The sequence below is a fragment of the Hippocampus comes genome, unplaced genomic scaffold (assembly GCF_001891065.2).
Source record: "Hippocampus comes isolate QL1 unplaced genomic scaffold, H_comes_QL1_v1.1 scaffold444, whole genome shotgun sequence".
NCBI lineage: Eukaryota > Metazoa > Chordata > Actinopteri > Syngnathiformes > Syngnathidae > Hippocampus > Hippocampus comes.
Genome location: NW_017805078.1, coordinates 73,839 through 88,217, shown reverse-complemented (window position 1 = coordinate 88,217; position 14,379 = coordinate 73,839). Strand labels below are relative to the sequence as shown.

At 54.3% G+C, this 14,379-nt stretch overlaps 1 protein-coding gene across 4 annotated transcripts; it reads left to right on the top strand.

The window, feature by feature from the left end:
* Positions 1-1,705: 1,705 nt before the first annotated feature.
* On the top strand, positions 1,706-13,541 carry inpp5b (inositol polyphosphate-5-phosphatase B). 4 transcript variants are annotated; one of them, XM_019865316.1, is made up of 23 exons: positions 1,706-1,861; positions 2,487-2,566; positions 2,705-2,802; positions 3,098-3,127; positions 3,226-3,336; positions 5,187-5,330; positions 8,015-8,096; positions 8,446-8,616; positions 9,106-9,207; positions 9,337-9,451; positions 9,621-9,737; positions 9,814-10,001; positions 10,096-10,207; positions 10,293-10,402; positions 10,698-10,833; positions 10,937-11,047; positions 11,161-11,326; positions 11,453-11,688; positions 12,244-12,354; positions 12,437-12,521; positions 12,631-12,758; positions 12,857-12,968; positions 13,111-13,541. In XM_019865316.1, exons 1-23 carry the CDS (start codon positions 1,805-1,807, stop codon positions 13,221-13,223), a joined length of 2,715 nt encoding a protein of 904 aa, XP_019720875.1. In that variant the 5' UTR covers positions 1,706-1,804; the 3' UTR covers positions 13,224-13,541. The 4 variants fall into 4 exon arrangements, with proteins under 4 accessions (XP_019720875.1, XP_019720876.1, XP_019720877.1 ...); XM_019865317.1 differs by lacking the exons at positions 1,706-1,861; positions 2,487-2,566; positions 2,705-2,802; positions 3,098-3,127; positions 3,226-3,336 and adding an exon at positions 4,757-5,111; XM_019865318.1 differs by lacking the exons at positions 1,706-1,861; positions 2,487-2,566; positions 2,705-2,802; positions 3,098-3,127; positions 3,226-3,336 and adding an exon at positions 4,758-5,087.
* Positions 13,542-14,379: the final 838 nt, after the last annotated feature.

Genomic DNA, 14,379 nt, shown 5'->3' with positions numbered 1-14,379 from the left:
TCTTTGACGTTTTTCAAAGCCTATTGAGACACTCGATAGGTGCACGCTAAAATCGTAACCGCTTATCCTCTCGAGCGCCTGGCCCAGCTGTAGGCGAGCGACACCCTGAACGCCGCTCGCAAATAACGAATGTCGCCCGTTCACAACGGAGCGTCCGTTGGCGTCGCGCGGGCGTGCCCGACGAATTGTCCTTTCTCTTCCCTTCCGTCCTTCGCAACGCCACGGCAAGAAGAATGACGGCGCTCCGTCCTGTTCGGATGCAACCGCGGGTCGTTTCAGGGGCGGCTGGAAATCGCTTCGCATAGGCATATTAGCTTGAGTTCCTTTTCTCGTTGCGGTAATTGCACCTTTGCGTCTCCTCGCGGATAGCGTCGTGGAGACGACGTGTCCAAAGTCACTTTGAAGCTCCATGTGGCATCAAGCCAAGAGTTTTTGTCTTGTACAAAATATGGAAATAAAATCTCCTGAAGATTGAGTGGCAATGCTCTTATCCGGCAACGTGGACGCCACTTTTCACGCCAAGGCCTGCGCGCCGACCGCAACGCTTTCGCCGCAACTCTCGGAGTTCCACCAGATGGCGCCGGCAATCCCGGAAGTCGCAACAATCCCACTGGGAGCTTTTACGTTTGACTCTCCGTTTTTTTAGGCGGTTGTGTTTCTTGGAGAATGAATCTGAAATTTGAATTTGAGGACAAGTAGCTCAGATGGCGGACGGACGGCGCTATTTTAGTTGCCCGGTCGAATGGCAAATTCCGCTGAGCAACAAGTGGCCAATCACACGCGGGCACCTTTTGTCAGGACGTTTTGCGATGACTCGTGAATCGTTTCGCCACTACTGTATTTGTCACGTTTTTCAAAGCCTATTGAGACACTCGATAGGTGATACGCTAAACTCGTAACCGCTTATCCTCACGAGCGCCTGGCCCAGAAAATCGTAACCGCTTATCCTCTCGAGCGCCTGGCCCAGCTGTAGGCGAGCGACACCCTGAACGCCGCTCGCAAATAACGACCGTTTGGAGTCGTCCATTGTGTGTTTTTGGAACACCCGAAGAAAAGCCACGCAGGGCATTATTTGTGCGCGTACACGCTCGGAAACAGTTGGGTGAAAAAGTGACCCGCCCAACTTTGTGAGTTAGCCCAAAAAACAATCCCCCTCTACAAAGCGAGGCCCAAATCTGGCCTCGTTTTGTTACAAAGCAACCCCAAAAGACTTTTTTTGTTTTTGTCATGTCAGCTCGGGCATGGCCTGAGGATTTCACATCCGCAACTCTCCGAGAGGGGGGGGGGGGGGGGGGGGGGGGGGGGGGTTGCACAGTGACACGCTGTCAGAAAGTCAAGCTTTGAAAAACTCCTCCCGCTGCGCTCTTCCTTGCCTCTTTGTGCCATATAAAGACTCTGGGTTGGGTTTTTTTTCCCCCCCACCTCCTACTTCCGCTTCCTGTCTGCTTTTGGGTTCAAATGACGCTCATCACGTGACAACCGCAACACAATCACGCCCAAAACTGATTTTTTTTTGGGGGGGGGCTAGCCTCCCCCCCTCCAAAATAGTTGTTTCGCGATGTCGGCGCGTGTGTTTTGACAGCCCGGTGCTGACGTCACTGGGGTGCGGGCTTCAGAATGGGTGCGTGGCAGTCGTGAGCGTTTGGTCCTCAAAACGAGCGGACTTGAGGGGCGCGGGCGCAAGGCGAAAAGTCCCGTTTGCGACCTCTTCGGTCGTCGCCCCACTCATGAGATCCGCGACGACCCCCCTCCCCCCACGCGCGTGGACTTGCTGCAAGTTGCCTCGAGACGCACCGCGGCCGTCATGGATCAGTCGGTCGCCATCCAAGACGGCCTCCAACGGGACGAAAACTGCATCTTAGTATCCTTTTGCCTTCGTCGCGCGCGCCTAATCTCCGATTCGGTTTTCTAATCCCGTCCGGGTCCGTTAAGAGGCTTGAGTTCATGCAACAAAAAAGGCAGCGACGTGCCGCATTTTAGACGAGAAAACTACGCTCGGGGGGGGGACACGCTTGCGTGTTTCGCGGGTGGGACGACCCCAAATTAAATTGGGAGCCAAGTTTTGGTAGTGACCCCGTTTAGACACCAGATGGCGCCGGAGCTCCAACGGAAAAGGGGAAAAAAAAAACACGCGCCACGTTTTTTGGAAACTGATGCTTATGAATGCGTCGTAACTCGGCCTTCCCTATTCGGTGTTCTTCGTGTGCGGATCACACGTGGCAAAAAGTATTCATTCGGGAATAATAATGAAACGGGAAAAGGCGGGGTCAACTCGTGTCCTTTCAAAATTAAATCAAAAGAATCATCATCATAAACATACAGAGTAAGGTGTTATCGAGCGATGGAAGGAACAGTCGCGTGCATCCAAGCGATTTGCTGTTTCCCGAGAAAAATGATCAAACGTCGGTCCTCCAGCTGGATGTCTTTGCGAGGCGCGTGTTTTCAGGCAATCCCGTCGCATTTTCCTGAACGGCGGCGTCAAACACGCGGTGCAATGTGACGTCCTCTTGGACGACGTGACTGAGAGCAGACTGCTGGGATTGGTGGAGGCCGCCAAAGAACACGCGTGAGTTGTCAAAAGTCCCGTCGCGCGTCGATCCAAACTCAATACGGTGACCCAATGAAGTGTCCGCCCGATCCGCGTGGCGACAGAGCCGCTCGTCATTTTTTTCCTCGATTTTTTTTTTGCTTTACTTTCTGACAGCATCTTTATCTATACCCATCGGAGGATGGCCATTACCGCAGACGACGTGTCGCTGGAGGACGTCATACCCATCGACCTGGACTTTGCCGTCGTCGAGGGTGAGCGGACGCTCGATGAGTCCGTGCGTTTGGTTTTGACGTGCGCCGCAACGAACGAGCTGAGTACTGCTGAAATAAAGGACTTTGGAGAGCGGGGGTAGGGACCCGCGGCCCCGTCCCGCCTCACTCCAACACACCTGATTCAGTTTTGTCAGTGATGGTTTGGGGCCTGTGCGGCGCTTGCTGGCGATCCAATCGTTTGAATCGGGTGTGTTGACGGAGAGAGGTATCGAAAACCGGTGCCCCGCCCCTGTTCTCCAGCTTAACTCTCAAACATCTTTGTCCTCTTTTACAGTTTCCTCCCCCGAGGAGCTCGTACTTGTCGGTGAGTGGCTTTTTTTTTTTTTTTCTTTCTTATTCTTGCCGTGTGTATTTTGTGCAGTGTCCAATATAACCCCCCCCCCCACCCCCGTGTTCTCAAAGGTGCTGATACACGAGTGCGAGTGAGTTACAAGGATGAAAGTCTGGAGCTGAAACTTCCCTTTGGGTCTCACTCGAGACGCTTCCTCGGGGAGGTCATTCGGGCTTGGAGCGGTAGGTTGCTTTTTTTTTCGTGGGAGCGTTTCATGGAACCAAACGTACATGGCCAAAAACCATTTTCATTTGACCGGAACAAAAGATCCCGAATACAAAAAAAAATCTTCAACTCTTTTGTCCATATAATTCCACCAAAATCAGCCCCTCCCCCCAAGAAAAAAAAAAATCCTGTTTTTCTTCAGCTGGACCAGAAGCCTTGGGTTAAGGTGAAGGGAAATTTGGACAGTTTGAAATACAGTAGCGGTGAACACAAAACCTTCCGGCTTCTGCTAGGAACCCCCCCCCCCCCCAAAAAAAAAAAAAAAAAACAAATCGGGAAGTGCCTACTGCAATATAAAAAAATGCTTTATTTGTCTCACAATGGAGAAATTCCCAATTAACAGCAGCAAAATGATGAAAGGGAGAAGTAGAAGAACAAGAAGGGTACTTAGGGGGGGGGGGGTCTGCCCATCATAGCTTTTAGCTCGGCTAGCTTCCTCCCGTTGCCCGCCTCCTCCAGAGGCAGCCCGGGACACAGCCGGCCCTCCTGACCAGTCGGTCCAGCCTCTCCCCGTCCCCGGCCTGAGATGCCGCCTGACCGGCAGACTGAGGCCACCACAGAGTGATAGAAGGTCTCGAGGAGTGACCCCCTGAACCCTAAAAGACCTCCGTTTTCTGAGTAGGAAGAGCCGGGGCTCCGCCCCTTCCTGATCAGAGCATCCGTGTTGGTAGACTGGGCTCGTTTATTGGTGAGAAGACCGCCCGGGCACTTGTGGGAGGTCACCCTCTCGATGTCCGTTAACCTGGGATGCTCATCGGTGCGGGTGAGGACCGTTTCCCGCGGGAATCCACAAGCGTGCTCCTTAGTTTTGCCGGGGTCGATCTGGGAGGTGGTTCCGCGGGCGTCAGTCCCCCGTAGTCCCGATCACCGCCGGGACGTTACGTGTTTGAGAGCGTGCCGCCAACAGAACGGCGGTGTTGGGATCGGAATGCACTCTTTCCGCTTGGCGCGGCATCGCGAATGTTTGAGAACGGCGCGCATGAGTGAGGGGCGTGGCTTCGGTCGGAGCCTCGGGGGGCGGGGACGAGGAGGAGTGAAGCGAAGCCGCATTCACGTCTTGCCGGCTGACACTTGAAGCGAAGCGAGCGCCGCTTGAAGCAACAGCGCATTGCGTCATTTCATCGAATGAAAGTTTGCTCGCTACGTTCCCTTGCTATGGTCCAAGTAGGGGGTTCAAAGTACTTTCTGGAGGTGGAGTACAGTGACGACACCGGCGCATGCTTGAACTCAAAGCCTTCCCCGCCTTCTTCTCTCCATCCGGACCACCTTGGTGGCGCCAACTCCAGAAATGCGCCGCTTCCACAAAGCGCGCCTGCATTTGCCTGACTCGCGTCACGCACTCATTCCAAAATGAAACCTGGGCGTGACGCGACGCAGGGAGACCGTGACACAAGAAGAGGCGGAGTTCAGGTCGGATCGAGCTCTTCTCTTTTGAGTTCTTTCCCGGACGTCTCGCCGCCTCCTCCCAAGGCTTGTTTTTTTTTTTTTGTTTTGGTTTTTAACTTTCAACATTTTCCTTCGACTCGATTCAGGTCAGTGTGATGGGATCGGTCGGGCAGTTGTCACTTTTGCCGCGGGGGCGCCACTTCCCACTCTCGGGGGCACGGACGATGACCTTTTGGGTAGCGGCTTTTTATTTCGGGGGGCTGTCGAATTAGGGTCCCAAAGATGGAGGGATTACACGAGGTGGTACCCGTTGATGCTAAAAGTAAGCCGGTGGGAAATGGCGAAGGTGAGCCACCTCCCGAGGCCGTTTGTCGGGTCTACCGACGTCACTCGAATTGTCTTTTTCTCCGGCTCTCTTCAGACGTTTGCAAGTTTCCAACCCGAGAAGGCAAATTTGAGTGGATCGACAAATACCGAACAGCCACCAAAGGCCCGGGACTCGTCAAACAAGCCTTGGCACCCCTCGGCGCAACGCTGAATAAACTCAACCAGCACAGGAAAACAGGTTTGTCCCGACTGCGGCTCGTCTGAGGGCCACACTGCCTCACACAAAAAGGCCTGCCTGCCTCCTTGTGAAGAACAAACGGGGGGGGGGGGGGGGGTGTAAATGTACCTTAACAAAAGCAAGACGACTCATTTTTTGAGGGGGGGAAAAAAACAAGAAGAGCAACGGTCAGAGAGCGCACCACTTCCTGTGGTCGTCTTCAAAATAAGAGAGGGTCAGAGCGCCATTCAACAAATCCAGTAGAGTAGTGGACGCCGGCCATTTGAGGCAGAAGCCGACAATTTCTCCGGGCGCGTCTTGAGCCCCCCCCGCACCTCAAAACAACCCCAAAAAAAAAGGCAAACAAAAGGACTTGCGCGTTCGCTCGCTCGCTCGCTTTGATGAGGCCGCGTTAGCTCCTAAGACGGCGACGTTAGCTTGGGCCGCCGCCGCCGCCGCTAGGAAGCTCCCCGCACTCGGCTCGTCGCCCCCAGAATGAAAGCAGAGACATGTCCGCGGTCACGAGAGACTCCGGTATGACGAACATTTTGCTCCCGCTACACTCGCCGGGTTGTTGACGGTGCTTTTGATAGTTGGCTGGGGCGAAATGAGCAGCCTAGCTTAAGGAAGGAAGGAAGCGAGCGGGCGAAACTGTCGACGACGCCCGGGCGAAAGCTCAGAAGCGACATTCGGTCCGCTTTTCTTCAACGGGACCCTTTGTGGGGAACGTTGGAACCGCTTGGGCGCTTTCCTTCCCGGCCAGCGGTTGAGCGTTGCGTTGTTAGTGGTTACGGTGTTGGAAGAACGTCATTCATTGGGACAACCGCTTGCGTCTTGGTCGCTTTAGCGTCCGTTTTTGTCTTTCCCCCCCCCCCCCTTAATAATCCTGCCGGCCGTTCGAGTCGAAGCGACTTGAGCGGCGAACTCCGACTTTGCTCATCCTCTTGCGTGCCGATTTACGGCTTTCATGCTGTGACGTCGTCGAGGTGCTTGCGCAAGGTCGAACTTTGCGCGTTTGCGTCCGAAAGGCTGCGAACGGCCGATGCGGACGACGCGATAAAGACGAGCGCCCGATAACGAGGCGGCATCTCGGTGAAAGTGCGGCCGAGTGCGCGGGAATCGGTCTGCGATCGCGGCTCGGAAATATGGGCCGACGGAAGCGGGATCGGTGCCGAGGAGTGGGGGGGATCGGAGGCAAGCGCTCGAACAAACGCGACGTGACCGAGAGCGACGACGACCAGATGCCGCCTTCGCGCCAAAGTTTTGGCGCCGACGTGCGATGTCGATCTGGAAGGCGTGAACGATCACAAAAGGACCGGCTCCCCTGTTTGTTTTCTGAGATCGTTCCAGGCGCAACGATGAATCGAGTAGGAAACGAAGCCATCGTCGTTTTGCCGAATCCACTCCTTTCGTTTCATTTCGAATCGTCCTCCTCTTGTCAACAGTAAATGTTCCCGAGTTGCTCTTTGTGCCAAATCAAAAGAAAGCTTTTGCAAACATTTGCTTTTCCTTTTTGGAAAACAAACCATCGATCGCCTCGATCGACTCGGTCGCCTCCTAGAAGCAAAGCGGGAACTCTTGTGCATTTTCACCACTGTCCCATCGGAAACCACGTCCCGGTTTTGAACCGAGGCCTGCGAACGAACACGCGTTTGTTGGTTTTTTTTTTTTTCAATCGGACCAATCAACAGATGAATCGGTGATTGAAATCGTGGCGAGTCGCGGCGCCGCTGCGTACATTTGTGCAGAATACCAGTTCGATCTGCGTGCGTGGCGCAGGTGTTCTTTTTTTTTTTTGCACTCGGGGTCGCCGTCCTCCGGTTGCCAGGCGAGCGAATGCGCCTGGTTTTCAAAGGCGGCGGCGGCCGCCTGAGCCGGAACGACGCGCGGGCTCCCCGAATCGCCGCGTGGAATCGACCGGATGCTATCATCGGCTGATCGTTTGGCGCTCTGAGCGACTTTGTCGTCAGTTGTGGCAAAAGGTGGGATGGCGTGTCCGCGTGCGCTCGTGTCGATCTGGATTTGTTTCTCACTTGCGATGTCGCACCGCCACATACTTGCGGGACAGCAAGTATGTTGCTTTCAGGGCTTCTGCGCCCTTTGCGCCACCTCGCAGCGTGATAGAAAGGGCGCAAAACCGCAGCTAGGAGGAAGTTCGCTGCAGTGTTCAAACACAAATGAAGCTTGAGTGTCAAGAAAACGGCTCCGACCGCAATATGAGGAAATGCCCTCGTCTGTTTTTGGCCACTGAATGTCCTAATAAGCAAATGCGACATGAGCGGGAGGTCATCGGAATCGCTCGGCGGGCTCATTTGAGTCGCTGAGCTCAAGAATTTTTCCGGGTTGAGTCGTGGCCATTTTTTCTCGACGACGATGTCATTTGGAATATGAGCCGAGCGGGTTTTCCTTTCCGAAAGCAAGTCACGCTGCGGCGTCGGTTTTTCTCGCCCACTGCTCTTTTTTGCTCTTGCGCCCCCCCCCCACACACACACACACACACGTGCTGGACTTGCGCCGCCACGCCAAAAGTTGCTTCTTCTACTCCTCATTGGAACTACACGCAGCTCAGTACGGGGACCCACGCCGCCCCCGAGTGGCCGCGTCGCGAATCGCGCTCCTAACAGATGCGCGCGCTCGCTCGGCGGTCCGGTCCCGAAGACCACACACACACTTCATCTTGATTCTTTCTATTTGTTAACCAACAGAGAAATCGACAGACAAGAAAAAGCCAAGCTTGGAACGGCTGAAGGCCTCCAACAACGCCACGCCCGGCTCCAACACAGAGAGGTAAAGCATTTACGCCTGCAATCAATCAATTTTATTGGTGGGCCCTTTAAAGAAAGAAAATTGAACCGGATTGAGGGAAAGGTTTGTGCAATTTTCGTTTGGAATTTGAAAAAGGTGAATGCGGCGCCCATCGCCACGGAAACAAAAGTGGTGACGCGTGACAATCCCGCCAAAAAGTAGCCGTGACCACCTGTTGCCTTTCAGTTTGTCTGCCGCCGAACCAGAATGATGTCGCGGTGTCTTCCGTCTCGGCGTGCGGCAGCTCGCCTTGACGGCTCCCTTGTTTTTGCTCCCCCCCCTCCCCTTTTTTTTTCCCCCCCCCCCCCCCCCCTCTCGCCGGCCGGCGCAGTCGGGACGTCTCCGGCCGGGACGAGCGAGATGAGCGGGCGCGCTCTTCCGGCCCCGCGCCGACCGACGAATCTCCCGTTCTCGCCGTGCCGCAGTTGGGCCTGCGGGACAACCTCATCAGGTGCGAGCTGCTGAAGAACGAGGACCTGTACATTTACCGAGAGCATTTCAGGTACGCGACAGCACCCCTGACCCGGATTGAGATTCTCCATTTGCTCACCGTCGATCAATTCGCAAACCAAGAAATTGGCATTTTTCTTGATGGCGGACTCGACTTCTTAGGATTGTGGCCTAAACCCGCGTACTTACGCAAGTTCACCGACGTGAGAAAAGCCACTACGACCACCTCCCCTTGACGTATTTAGACGTCATTTTGCGTCGTACGCTGCAGAGAAGCTGAGAGCCTCGGACTGAGGATCGAGCTCAGCCGATCTGCATCGGAAATCATTGAAAATGTGGCCAGCAGGTGGCAGCGCGCGTTTCGGGATCAGACAGGATCAGGCTGGCCAATCAGTCGAAGTGCTTTGGGGGCGTGACTTTCCGCTAAAACAAAACTTTGTCTGTTAGCGGACGCCGCTCTCGTCTCGGGACGGGCTTTAGCTTTTGGGCGTCATCGACGCGGACGACGGCGTGCCTCCTCACCGCTCCCTCTCGCTCGCAGCTTTTTTCTAGGCACGTACAATGTGAACGGGCAGACGCCCAAAGAGAGCCTGCGGCCGTGGCTCAGCTGCACGCCCGACCCTCCAGACGTGTACTGCGTGGGGTAGGTACCCCCCCCCGGCCGCTCGCACCTCTTGACGCCTGAACGCGGAACCGACCGCTTGCCCGCGTTGGAGCTTTTTCACGGCCCTTCGGGAAGTACTCTGAAAAGTGTTCCCCCCCCCACCCTTAGTTTCCAGGAGCTGGACCTCAGCAAAGAGGCTTTCTTCTTCAACGACACTCCAAAAGAGATGGAGTGGACGAAAGCCGTGTCTGACGCTCTGCATCCCGATGCCAAGTATGCCTTGGTAAGAAAGAAAGTCGCTTTCCAAAAGCTTCACTTTTCGCGGTTGAATTCGTCATCGGACGCACGAGCGGGCGGTCGGACACGAACGCCGGACAAGAGCGTCCGACCGTACCGCGTTGGCGGCGGAGCGCATTTTTCCATCAATCACGTCCCCTTTCCCGACGCCACAGGTGAAGCTGGTGCGGCTGGTGGGCATCATGCTGCTCTTCTACGTGAAGAAGGAGCACGCCGAGTTCATTTCGGACGTGGAGGCCGAGTCGGTGGGAACCGGCATTATGGGGAGGATGGTAAGGACGGACGGGTTGGCCGCCGGCGGCGGCTCTCTTCCGGTCTTGACCCCCCCCCCCGGCGCGCTGGCCGCAGGGCAACAAGGGCGCGGTGGGCGTGCGCTTTCGCTTCCACAACTCGGACGTCTGCGTGGTCAACTGCCACCTGGCGGCGCACGTGGAAGAGTACGAGAGGCGCAATCAGGACTACAAAGACATTTGCGGCCGGCTGCAGTTTCGCCAGGCGGACCCCGCGCGGCCGCCGCTGACCATCATGAAGCACGAGTAGGACGCGCTGCGCTCCTCTTGTTGTTGTTGCGCGCGTCTTGAGGGCCTCCGCGTTGGACCGGCTGGATTTTCTTTCTCTCTGCCCGCTCAGCGTGGTCTTCTGGATCGGCGACCTCAACTACAGGATCAGCGACCTGGACGCCGCCGACGTGAAGGACCTCATCGGCAAGAAGGACTTTGAGATGCTACACGCGTACGATCAGGTAATCGGCGTGACCTTGTTTTTGCGTTGCGCACTCCCGTCGATGGATCGATCGATTGATGTCCGACGCTCGTGTCGGCCGGCAGCTCAAAAGGCAGATCGAAGAGGAGGCGGTGTTCGTCGGCTTCGCCGAGGGGGAGATCGATTTCCAGCCCACCTACAAATACGACACCGGCTCCGACCTGTGGGACACCAGGTATTATTTCGGCTCTTCGAATGAAATCTGAGAGTGGATCGGGCTCCCGGGCCCAGGTTGAGCGATAGTGATGAAAAAATGGCTGGCGGCGGACAACGAGGCGCTCTAAAGCGGGCGCGGCTGCAGACTATCCAAACAAAGGCTCGCCCAACGTGTCGACGGCTAAAAGCTCTTTCCAAAGGAGTCTCCGGAGTCATCTGACATCCTTGAACTCGACCTTTAGTCCGCCTGTCGTTGTCGATCGTCGTTCTTGATTTCAAGAATCAAGCCGAAACGTGTTCTCTCGCACCTTCAGTGAAAAATGCCGCGTGCCCGCGTGGTGCGACCGAATCTTGTGGCGAGGGAAGGACATCAGTCAGCGGCATTACCGGAGTCACATGACGCTGAAGACCAGCGATCACAAACCTGTCAGTTCCCTGCTCGTCGTCGGGGTCAGTAAAAACCTCCTTTTCACTTTCTTGATGTCTTTAAAAAGGCAGTGGGAGCGAAAGTGACCTCTGGGGAACGTCCTCACCGCATGCCAACTGTGTCCAGATCAAGAGAGTGAACGGCGACTCCTACAAGAAGACCTTGGAAGAGATTGTTCGCAATTTGGACAAAATGGAGAACGAGTGCATTCCGTCCGTCACCTTGTCCAAACGAGAGGTAAGGTGACGACGAGGCGCGCCTAGCCGACGGAGCGAAGGTTTGTTTTTCTTCGGCCGCCGGCGAGCACGCTTGCTTCCTTTTCTGTCCGCGGCTCCTCGTCCGTCCGCCAGTTCCACTTTGAGGAGGTGAAGTACATGGCGCACCAGGCCAGGACGCTGAGCATCGTCAACGACGGCCAGGTGCCGTGTCAGTTCGAGTTCATCCGCAAGCCAAACGAGGCCACGTACTGCAAGCCCTGGCTCACGGCCAACCCCCCCAAGGGCTTCATCGCTCAGGGTGAGCCGCGCGCTCGGCGTGACCCGCCTCCAAGGCCGTTGTCCAGCTCGAGCGGCGGTGGGCGGGGGGTCCTTTTGCGCCGCGGCTCCGCCCCCTCGCCCGACTGAGCGCTCTCTTCAAGCGCAGGCGCTTCCGCGGACGTCGACCTGGAGGTTTTCGTCAACCGCACCACGGCGCCCGACTTAAATTCCGGCAAGCAAGAGATGGAAGACATCCTGGTTCTCCACCTGGAGCGCGGCAAGGACTACTTCATCTCGGTGACGGGAAGCTACCTGCCCAGTTGCTACGGCACCCCCATCCGCGTTCTGTGTCGGCTGAGGGAGCCCATCCGGGACATGCCTCGGGAGAGCCTGCGTCAAATGGTGCCCGACTTTATTATTATTATTATTCTTATTATTGGGTGAGGGGGGGGGTCCATTTTTTCGGGGGATCTGGCCTCGGGTGTTTCCAAAAATACGCAAGTCAGCTTCATCCGAGACTCTCAATGAGAGACGGGCAATTTCAAGAATGGAGGCTGCCACCATTTTTCAGCAGCACGACTGGGAGGCAACGCACTTGATAACAAGACGCCTTTGAAAAAAAATCATTTGCCTCGTTCTAACCATGTCGAGAAGAGTATCTGAATATCTTGTATCGCTCAAACGTAATCCTTAAGCGGCTCTCCTCTGATTCAGTAGCTTTTTCCATGGCCGATAGGCTGAGACTTTTTTATTTTGGGGGGGGCTGGCAGTTCTCTGCTGGAGGTCTCGTCCATCTCGCGGTGAACACTGAACACTGATGAAGTCGCCTTCTGTTTGTGCCGAACCGACAGATGGCGATTATTATTATTATTCTTATTATTGGGTGAGGGGGGGTCCATTTTTTCGGGGTCGCGACGGCTTTGGATGAAGTCGCCTCTGTTTGTGCTGAACCGACAGATGGCGGCGACGTCCGTGCACGAGAACGCCGGAAGCGCGGAAAAGCCTCTGGACATTCCCAAAGAACTCTGGATGATGGTGGATCACTTGTTTCGCAATGCAATCAAGCAGGTTTGAAGTTTGGATTGTCATTTTGCCTCGACTGAAAGAAGCCGTCGGCTGGAGAAGTCTTTGTTGTCGCCCCCCCCCGCAGGAAGACATCTTTCAACAACCGGGACTCCGCAGCGAATTTGCCGAAATACGGGACTGTCTGGACACTGGCGCGGCGGATTCTCTCTGTATCCTTTCAACCGGGGGGATTGGCCCAAAACGGGGATTGGCCCAAAACCGGAAGCTCGTCACTGTACTTTGCAAACGGCGCATCCTTGACATGGTCACGAATGGCAGCCGGCGGCAACCACTCGGTAGCGGAGGCTTTGCTTCTCTTCCTGGACGCCCTCCCGGAGCCCGTGGTTCCCTTCGCCTTCTACCGGCAGTGCCTGGAGTGTTGCTCCGATGCCGTCCAGTGCGAAAAGGTACTTTGTCCCGCGCGCCCCCCCGCCGTCGGCTCGTTCGCTCCCGTCGCTTGTTCAGAAATCTCAGAAAGCGCTCGTCTTTCGCCCTCTTTTTCAAGGTGGTCTCCGCGCTACCTCAGTGCCACCGAAATGTTTTTAATTATTTAGCCGCCTTCTTGCGGGAGCTGTTGAAGAATTCGGCCAGCAACCGATTAGATGTTACCATCGTAGGTAAGACTCCAATCAAAGCTTTTTCCGCAGTCTGCCTTTCCTGACCTCCTTGGGCCATCCAGGATGCGTTTGGTTTGGGTTTTTTTTTTCTCGGGTTGCTCCTAATTGTTATTTATCACACACTTGTTACCTCCATCTGCAGCCACCATCTTTGCCTCGTTGCTCCTGCGGTCGCCGACCAAGCAGGACCTCGCGGAGAAGAGGAAGGCGAGGGAGTTCTTTCAGCACTTCTTGGGCCCGAGCTCATCCACCTAGTCAGTCCTAGATGGAGGGAGGACCACACTGAAATAAAACACACACACAGACACGCAACTGCGTTCCCATATTTGAAATCATTTTGCATGTTTTTTGAAGAGTCTTCACGAGACACGTTAAAAAAGATGTCCGACATAGTTCATGTGAGACACTCTATGAGCGTATGTTTGTGTGATCTGTGGATTTTTTAATTTGTTTTTGTTTTTTTTTTTTTTGTCAAGCCTGTTTTCAATGTTTATTTAAAATGGATATATTTTAATGATTCCTTCTGATTGTACAGAGTAATTGTTTTATATATAAAGAGTTGTTGGAAAAGGACTGTTTCGTGTTTTTATTCTTGACACATTAACCTCCCGTAGAAATTTACTGGAAAATCGGCATCATTTCCGACTCCAAATACCGTCCTCCCGTTTCTTTGTACTGTAGTTTCCAAATCGTTCTTAGATGGCCTCTGGCGCGATGCTGCCTCTCACAGGTCAGTCTTGCTACTACATCACACAGCTGTGTGGCCTGTGCTGCGTTCTTTTCCGCTCCAAAAACCCGAAATGTCATTCTTTCACATGATAATTTGATGATTTTCTTTCAAGACACGCACAAAAAAAAAAAAATAAACACATCAAAATGTCCTTTTTTTTCTGACAGTTGATCGGATTGTGTACACTGAGGCTGTCCCTCACTAAATTTGACAAGGGTCGGGACAGTCTGAGACGCTTTCAATAAAAAGGATGAACGTGGCTGAAAGTCAGAAACCGACGATTACTCCTTCCTATGGCCACTCCAACCTCGAAAAATATCAAAGGCATGAAGCCCCCCCCCCCCAGGAGTAGACGTTCACAATAGAGAAAAAGCTTCAAGTGGCTTAATGTTAGAAAACCACATACAGTACAACCAATCGCCACCTATGCCCGCATCGATATCTGATCATATCAAAACGATCGCACCGATATTTGAGATTTGAAGGACACGACCGTCTTCCTTTCTAGAGGTGGCGCTTCGTGAGAAAAAAAAGAGAGCTGGGATACCCGTGTGAGGATAAACAATTAGAAAATGGATGGGTGAATTTTGTCACGTCAATTTAGCATGAAACAAATCGGGGCAACGTTTCGTTTTCTTCTCTTTACATAAAAAAAAAAAGAATGAAAATAACAGCTTGTCA